Source organism: Palaemon carinicauda, chromosome 24 (assembly GCF_036898095.1).
Source record: "Palaemon carinicauda isolate YSFRI2023 chromosome 24, ASM3689809v2, whole genome shotgun sequence".
NCBI classification, from domain to species: domain Eukaryota; kingdom Metazoa; phylum Arthropoda; class Malacostraca; order Decapoda; family Palaemonidae; genus Palaemon; species Palaemon carinicauda.
In genome coordinates, this window is record NC_090748.1 from 46,170,802 (window position 1) to 46,180,801 (window position 10,000).

Sequence of the window (10,000 nt, forward strand, 5' to 3'; positions counted from 1 at the left end):
TATATATATATATATATATATATATATATATATATATATATATATATGTATATATATACATATATATATAGATAGATAGATTGATAGACACATAGATAAATAGATAGATATGTGAGGCCCTTAGCGTCAATAGGAGTAGGAGGAATCGCTGATGATTATATATATATATATATATATATATATATATATATATATATATATATATATATATATATATATATATATATATATATATATATATACATATATATATAAGTATAGACATATATATATATATATATATATATATATATATATATATATATATATATATATATATATGAATATATATATGCTTATATATATATATATATATATATATATATATATATATATATATATATATATTTATATATATACCGTATACGTATATATATATATATATATATATATATATATATATGTATATATGTATATATATATGTATATATATATATATATATATGTATATATATGTATATATATTCATATATATATATATATATATATATATATATATATATATATATTTATATATATATATAAATGTGTACATATATATATATATATATATATATATATATATATATATATATATATATATATATATATATATATATATATATAATAAATATATATATATATATATATATATATATATATATATATATATATATATATATATATATATAAATATACTAAATATATATATATATATATATATATATATATATATATATAAATATATATATATATATATATATATATATATACTGTATATATATATATATATATACTAAATATATATATATATATATATATATATATATATATACATATATATAGATATATATATATATATATATATATATATATATATATATATATATATATATATATATATATATATATATATATATATATATATATATATATATATATTCAAATAAGCCATATATATTTTTTATATATTAATGTAGAATTGTCATTGACTTTTATCTTTCTTCGTGGCCAAGTGGGTTAGTCACTGTCTATATAAGCTTGCCGACCAGGGTTCGATTCCCGGCCGGAGCCAAGCTCTTGTCTTTGTGTGATTTCGCCTGGGGCTCTGATCCCGAGGTCGTTAAGAGAATCCAGACATTAATATATTAAAAATATATATGGCTTATTTGAATATGAAAAACACGTAAAAATGTGCAAAATTTATCATAAATATATATATATATATATATATATATATATATATATATATATATATATATATATATATATATGTATATATATATATATATATATATATATATATATATATATATATATATATATATATATATTAAAATAAAAATATATATATATATATATATATATATATATATATATATATATATATATATATATATATATATATATATATATATATATGTATATATATATGTATTTATATAGTATCTGTGTGTGCAAGCATGTTAAACTTTTGTAATTTCCTTCGTCTTTATTATCTCTGACCGATTTTGATGAAGAGACAACGAGCTAATTATTCACGGCTAAATATTGTTATGTATATGTTTTTATCTTATTCTGTTCATAAAAATAAAATACAAGAAAAATATGTAACTCTAAACTTCTAGGCTTTAGATCTTGTAAATCTAAGTTTTTTTTTTTTTTTTTATAGAACTGGGACCAACTTATTCTGAAACGAGTTAAGTTTTCTCAATTGTCCGAGCTGTGATAAAGGCGAGGAAATATCGCTCCAGTTTTAAGCGAACAAAACAAAATTTAATCCTTATCTTCGCTCACAAAGTTTGCAATTTTAGGAAAGGAAATTACTCGATCCCAATTCATTCACATGCAACGGGAAGCAACACAAGAAGCAACAGTTCTGCCCATTCAAACAATGTAAGGCTTCGACCAACAAAGGTTTAGCATTATAGTAGCCCAGCTCTTTGGAGGTAATGGGAATGCATTACGCTGGCTACAACTGGATGAGCTCCGGTCAATCTAGTTAAAGAGGTCCCATTTATTCAGCCTAGGATAAATGGCCACTAGACGCAGTTAATGGTACGACAGTGAATGCATTTTAACCTCCGCTACAGGAAGTTTCGGCAATCGTGCACTTTTCAACTTGATGTTGATTTGTTCTGGAAATAGAAATTCTTTCAACAAGAGGTTCATGGGAGAAAAGGTAAACAGTGAAATGGAAGAAGGGACGCTGCTATACCATTCCTAAAACCAAACATTACGGAAGGTTTTTAGATAATGTCGACTGCAATACGGTATTGTATTTCAATGGGGAAATCATTCATAACAAGCGAAATAAAGGAAGTTAATATTTTTTTTATTCTGTAAGATGCATGCTTACAGGCTGATGAAGATTTTGATTTTTCCTCACTTTTTTATCTATATTGCTATTCCTAGCTGATACCCTTTTTTTATTTAAATAATGAAAATTCCTAGAATAAATCTCTCTCTCTCTCTCTCTCTCTCTCTCTCTCTCTCTCTCTCTCTCTCTCTCTCTCTCTCTCTCTTTCTAGATACTGAATAATCAACGGTGTTGTAATATTAACTAACGATAGGTACAACCTACCTATGAAATCAAACTAAATTTTATTTTGTATTCCATAAGAATTCTATGTAAAACCTTTAATATATAGATGTGAACAATATTATCTTTTATATGTACTTAAATGCCTCTATAAATATTATTTTCAATTTATTTGGCATAACTTAATTACAATGTGGATGTAGACAATATTGCAGTTACCATGTACTCAAGGGTCTCTCTCTCTCTCTCTCTCTCTCTCTCTCTCTCTCTCTCTCTCTCTCTCTCTCTGAGATGAGTCTTTCATGTTAGCATTATGATAAGTCTTAGCGTTTATCTTCTTGAGAACTGATTGTTTGTTAGCAAACAGAGACGTCTATGAGAGATTCTCGTCAGAGACACTTAAAACTCTCGGTTGTGAGTGGATAGCCAATTATGATTAAGAGCCGCGAGATGGCCAGTATACCGTTTAGTTCAAGCGTTGCCTTCTTCAAGTAGTGTTGGGCACCATAACCGCTCCCCTGTATACTCGTAGTTCAACTGCTAATACTGCGTAATAAGTGCAATTGAAAATGCGTCACGTAAGTAATATGATGTTTTTTATTATTGTATTCAATATAATCTTTTAAAATTAAGCTGAATGAGGCGAAGGTAAGTAACATTCCTCATTAGACGTGCATTAATTTAAATACAATTTACTGATTATGCGGATACAGATATCGTAACAGATCTATTCCTACAATATCACACACATTCAGACTTTCATAAAGACACAAAAACTCACACAAATATACAAACAGACATACACACACACACACACACACACACACACACACACACACATATATATATATATATATATATATATATATATATATATATATATATATATATATATATATATATATATATATATATATATATATATATATATATATATATATATATGTGTGTGTGTGTGTTTGTGTGTGTATGTGTATAGGTGTGTATTTATGTTCATATATATATATATATATATATATATATATATATATATATATATATATATATATATATATTTATATATATATGCATATATATGTATATATATATATATATATATATATATATATATATATATATATATATATATATATATATATATATATATATATATATATATATATATGTATACGTATATATATATATATATACATATATATGCATATATATATATATATATATATATATATATATATATATATATATATATATATATATATATATATATATATATATATATATATATATATATATATTTGGGTGAGATAGCCATGTCGTCCTGATGGAAGTTCCTATAGGGTAGCTTCCTAGGGTATATTACAACTACGGCGATATTCCCAGAGAATTTACCTTAAGGTACCAGAATTCTAACTCCTGGAGCGAGTATCCCTCGTGAAAGGGATATCGCGACATATCAGAGGACGTATTCTAGACACGTCACATGGCAATCTACGACCTGAACAGAGATTCGTCTCGTAGGAGGGAGATTGACGAGATACGAATTCGGGAAAGAAAAAGGGGAGCCGCTCCCAAGGCTTCCCTATCCCCCGATTCGTATGCGTGCCTGGCGCCAATCCTGGCGCCATCTGTATTCCTTTTTGCGTAGCTTAACAACTCGGTGTTTTTTCCTGTTTTCTCGCAAATCTTGGATTTATTCAGCTTTTCATGGCTTCTTCGTCTTCGTTGACCTCGGATAAGTTGAGTATAGTGTCTGTTATGTATAAATGTAGGCTCTTGGTAAAATTTTGAGTGATTAATGGGATTAATCTTTGATACAAGAGCCGTAGCCTACCAGAGGTGTCCTGGACACTGTCACTCGCTAGGTATAAATTAGTTAGTCAGAGTGACATTCCTGGTTGTTTTGCTTAATAAATTTTAGCTATTTAGCTTTACATAGGATTTCCTTTCGTGCTTAGTATTATTTGGCGAAGTATTCGCCATTCTGGCCTACGCTAGGCCATGTAGCCTAGTCGTTTGGTCCTAGTACTTAATGCATGATTTTGGTTTTTCCGAGTGTAATTAAAATTTTATTGAAGCTTTAGGCTATATTTTATACATTTTAGACTGTGTGGAATATTTCCAAGATTGTATACGTGAGAGTTTCGGTGAATTAGGTAATCGATTCTCTTGGTGCCTAGGCTAATTGCTTATGGAGCCTTAGTATACTTTATTATACTCCCCGGTTGCTTTCTTTTCTTCGGAGAAGGTATGCAATCCCTTTCCCTCTGTTTAAGCCTTGGGCTTATCCCTAAGTGGTTTTTTCCGAATTTATTTTCGATAAAACTATACTAGGGTGTTACTGTACCTTCCTGTTCCAGCAAAGTCTGGTTCAAAGAGGGACAGAACAACAGAGTTTTTAGTCTGAGTCCGTGTTGTCTGGCTTGGGGCAGAGTCTCCCTCGCTGACCTACACTTACAAAGGGAGCTTAGCTCCCTTAGGTCACTATCGAAGGTTTCTGTAAGTTATGATTCCTTCTTTTGTGATCGACCAGACTAAGTCCTGTTGCTGTTCTCGGGGAGGATAAAATCTTCCCTTGGGAGTAGCAACGCCTTCCTTGCTTTGGTGCTCTGGAAGCTGGCAAGTATTATACTACTGTGCTGGCCCTTTCCCTTAGATCTCCCTTAGGCTAAGACAAAGTTCTTGGCTGCGGGTGATCTGTCACTAAAGCAAGGTTGGCAGGACCCTCTTGTCCCTTCCCCCTCTATCTCCGTAATGGCCTAGCCATTACTGTACTGTACCTTGCCGGCCGGCAGAGCTGGCCGGCAGGGGTATTACTGTACTGTACGTCATTCTACTTCTGGACCTAGTATAGGTTGGGATGTGGAATTGACTAAGCCCATTGCCGGCCGGCAGAGATGCTGGCCGGCAAGGGTCTTATGTTTTCGAGTGCTGCCCGGACCTCTCTTGGTCCCTCATCCATGCCTGCCGGCAGAGCCGGACGGCATTGGTCAAGGAAGCCTTAATTAAGTTTCTCCCCTTCCTTATATGCACTCTTTCGGTTGCCGGGCTTGGGGGGTTGTGTACATTCTTATCCCGGCATCCATTCTATTTTCTTCTAGTGCTGTACCTGTCCCGGCTGCCGGCCTATGAGGCCGGCAGCCGGGCAGGTGTAGTCTTCTGGTTCTTTTGCTGCCGGCTGTCATCGGTCTTGTACCTTTGCCGGCCGGCTTATGTCAGTCCTTGTCTGCCGGTCACCAAGAGTGTGGCCGGCAGCTGGGTACTACCTTGTGTAGTTGCTGGCCGGCAATCATTGCCGGCCAACACTGGCTGTTGCTGGCCGGCAGCTGCTGCCGCCGGCACAGGCATTTGAACCAGAGGGCTGCCGCCCTATAGCTGTTAAGTAGTATACTTTAAAGCTAATTGTGGTGTGTGCCGGCCGGCAAAGGCAGGCCGGCACACATCCTCCTATACTGTACTAGTATTCTTCTGTATAGCATATACAGTAAGAAGAAAACTATAGTAAAAGTTTAGGTACAGCACTGTATCTTCTAACACTATTGTGTTTTCTTGCACAGCCCTTTGCTGTTGCCCTCAGACAGGAAGCAGAGTTCTTCCCCGTCTATTATCCAGGATTTTAAAATCATTGCCTAGGTGTGAGCTCCACCTGTTTCCTCTGGAAACCTTGCATTGGTTACTCTAGTAGAGATAAACCATTTTGATTTTATTATCTGGAAGGCTGCAACAATGGGTTGTGAGGGAAACACAAGTGTGTGTCTTTCCTTTATGAATTGTTATGCTATACTATGCATATCCAGTGATACATAGTTCACTTGATACTCATGGAAATTTTTTCTCTTTACAGGAGGACCCTCCGAAGTGCGGAAATGTTTTCTGCAATGTCCGCAGCAAGAACCTCTGCAGACATGAGTGTTGTAGGAGACACGCAGCATGCGCTGTCTCCAAGGATGATCTCCAGTATTGGGACCCTCAGGTATGTACTGTATGCACTAACCTGATTACTGAGGCTTTTGATTCCCCTAGAACGGCAGAATCAAGGGATATAGCTAGGGAAAAGCTTCGTACTTGGGTAAGGGGCTTCAAGAAGAACACCTCTGGCCCTTATCTTCCAAGTGAGAAGATGAGGGCGTATCTTTTTCCCCAGGCATCAGCTGAAGCAGTGATTCCCCAGCCTCAAGAGGAGATCCCTCAAGATCAAGTCCAGGTGGACGAGGAAGTCGCAGATACGATGCAAGACATCCAGTTGTGTGACAGGATGTCTGACCTGGACGAAGGTTTGGAAGAAGACCTCCTGGCAGAAGGTCAGGATCAAGTTCAAACCCCGGATGTCGTAGAGGATGGGGTCGACGAGGTGTCGGCTACTCCGGTTCAGATGCCGGAGCCCATCCCCTCAACATCGGCTGGTCTCCCAGTAGAACTGGGACAGGCCCTCTCTTCGATTGTTGGAATGATCCAACAAATGCAGAAGGAGAATCAGGAGAAGGCGGCTGCAATGGAACTGCGTATGCAGTCCCTAGCAGAATCACATGGGCCCCAGAAAAGGCTCAATGTGAAAGACCTTCCCATATGCTCAGATGCTAACCCATGGAGGTATGCTGAGCACATGCCAATGACGACTGGTAAGATCGTCATTTCGGATAAGCTGGGTTCAGTTCCCCTAGAGGAGGTAGAATTCTGGCCCAGCAAGGCATCATATCCGGACTGATATGTCCGGCTGAGAAAAGAACCAGCTTCAAGGGAGGAGACAGAGCCGAAGGAGGTCATTATTATGGACCACGCTAAGGCTCAAGCCCTACTTTCATCCTCGATGAAAGAGAGGGGCTTCTCGAATTCGAAGGTAGCTGCATTGAGCAAGAAGCTCCCTTCTTTTGTGTCCTCTCCTGATAGAGCCTTCCCCTTTTTACAAAAAGGGTTTGCGGCTGTCCTAAAGGCAGTCGAGGCCGGCAAGCCTTGCCCCTCCCTGGAGGAGTGTAAACCCTTGTCGCTGGCTCTGCCTATGGACCACAAAGACTGGAAGGATGTCCATCTGACATTCTCAGTGGGAAAGTTGGAGGCTGATATTGCCGGACGGCAATTCGGCGAGGACCTCCCCAAGCTGCCCGAATCTCTTTTACGAAGAGAGTTCGAGACCAAAGAAAGACTGGCTGCCTCAATGTCTCATCAGACCACTCTTGAGACAAGGGCAAGTGACCCTAAGGTCCATGAAATGTTCAAGGTAGTGGCTAAGTCTCACCTAGCCACAGTGACGAAGGACCTTTGTGGCTTCATCAAGGCAAGGAGAGCTTGCAGGGAGATCGTGTTCGCCGGGGCTTCGGTGAGACACGAACCAAGGAAATTAATCTCCTCCAACATTTGGGGAAAAGACCTTTTCCCTACCGATGTGGTCAAAGAGGTTGTTGATAAGGCCGCCGTGGAGAATAGAAACCTTCTCCAGAAGTGGGGCCTGGCTATCAAAAGAAAATCTTCCCCGGATGAGGGTCCTCAACCAAAGAGGAAGAATATGAAGACTAGGCTACCATTTCGGCCAGCCAAGCCTTATAGACAGCAACAGCAACTGCAATTGCCTTTGCCTCCAGTGCCCCAGATGGTGGCACAAACCCCGACTGCCTTTCAGTGGGTACCCCAGGCTGTGCCAGGTCAGTCAACCACATTCGCCCCAACGTTCGAAGGACAGTCTTCTTCCTTTCGTGCAAAACCTAGAGGAGCAGCTAGAGGCTCGTCTAGGCGCCCCTCAAGGGGAAGGGGATTCAGAGGTGGTCGTGGTCAGGGAGGCAAGACCTCAGGACGGCAGTCCAAGTGAAATGATACCGGTAGGAGGGAGACTGATGAAATTTTGGGATCGCTGGACCTTCGATCCCTGGGCCCAAAGCCTACTCAAGAATGGACTGGGTTGGAGCTGGTACAGCACTCCACCCCCATGCCTTCGGTTTTTCCAACACTCCACCCCCATTTTGGAGGAGTACGTTCAAGAACTGTTGGAGAAAAATGTGATCCGAAAGGTGAAGTCCATCAAATTCCAAGGGAGGCTGTTTTGTGTTCCCAAGAAAGACTCGGAAAAGCTCAGAGTCATTCTGGACTTGTCACCACTCAACAAGTTCATAGTGAATTGCAAATTCAAGATGCTAACACTGCAACACATAAGGACCTTACTGCCCAAGAGGGCATACTCAGTCTCTATAGACTTGTCAGACGCCTATTGGCACATTCCAATCAGCCGTCGACTCTCCCCCTACCTAGGGTTCAGGCTACAACGGAAACTGTACGCCTTCAGAGCCATGCCATTCGGGCTAAACATAGCCCCAAGGATTTTCACGAAGCTTGCGAGCGCAGCTCTCAAACAATTACGCCTAAAGGGAATTCAGGTAGTAGCCTACCTGGACGACTGGCTGGTGTGGGCAGCATCCGAGACCGAATGCTTGCAAGCTTCCAGTCAGGTGATCCAGTTCCTAGAGTACCTAGGCTTCAAGATCAACAGAAAAAAGTCTCGACTTTCTCCATCCCAAAAGTTCCAGTGGCTGGGAATCCACTGGGACCTTTTGTCACACAGTTTCTCCATCCCAATGAAGAAAAGGAAGGAGATAGCGGGCTCTGTCAAGAGACTTCTAGATTCCGAAAGGATATCAAGACGCGAACAGGAGAGGGTACTAGGCTCTCTCCAGTTTGCTTCAGTGACAGACCCAGTGCTAAGAGCACAGCTAAAGGATGCAACCGGAGTTTGGAAAAGGTATGCATCAAACGCGCGAAGAGACCTGAGAAGACCAGTGCCGCCTCGGCTACGTACTCTTCTCAGACCTTGGTCCCAAGCCAGACATCTAAAGAAGTCGGTTCTTCTTCAGCCACCTCCCCCGTCGATGACGATTCACTCAGACGCCTCAAAGGAGGGATGGGGAGGTCACTCTCATCGGAAAAAAGTCCAGGGGACTTGGTTCAAGCTATTCAGGACCTTTGATATAAACTTTCTAGAATCTATGGCAGTGCTCCTTACCTTAAAGAAAGTCTCCCCGCGTCACTCGATCCACATAAGATTGGTGACAGACAGCGAGGTGGTTGTGAGATGCTTGAATCGACAAGGGTCGAGGTCACCACCTCTCAACCAAGTGATGTTAGCCATTTTCCGATTGGCGGAAAAGAAGAAGTGGTACCTGTCGGCAGTTCACCTTCAAGGAGTCCGCAATGTGACAGCGGACGCTCTATCCAGGTTCACACCGATAGAGTCGGAATGGTCCTTAGACGCAGGATCATTTTCCTTCATTCTGAATCAAGTCCCAGAACTGCAAATAGACCTCTTTGCGACGAAAGACAACAAGAAGTTGCCCCTGTACGTGTCCCCGTACGAGGACCCCTTAGCGGAAGCAGTGGACGCAATGTCCCTCGACTGGAACAGATGGTCCAGGATTTATCTGTTCCCTCCTCACAACCTTCTGTTGAGGGTCCTCAACAAAC

At 38.9% G+C, this 10,000-nt stretch overlaps 1 protein-coding gene across 1 annotated transcript in view; it reads left to right on the top strand.

Annotated features, from left to right (window-relative positions):
- The first annotated feature begins 2,994 nt into the window (after positions 1–2,994).
- LOC137617841 (hyaluronidase-like) overlaps positions 2,995–10,000 on the top strand; it is a 59,229-nt gene continuing 52,223 nt past the window's right edge. Inside the window, exon 1 of the mRNA XM_068347787.1 lies at positions 2,995–3,138. Within this exon, the coding sequence (XP_068203888.1) occupies positions 3,130–3,138 (9 nt within the window). The 5' untranslated portion in view covers positions 2,995–3,129. The remainder of the gene's footprint in view (positions 3,139–10,000) is intronic.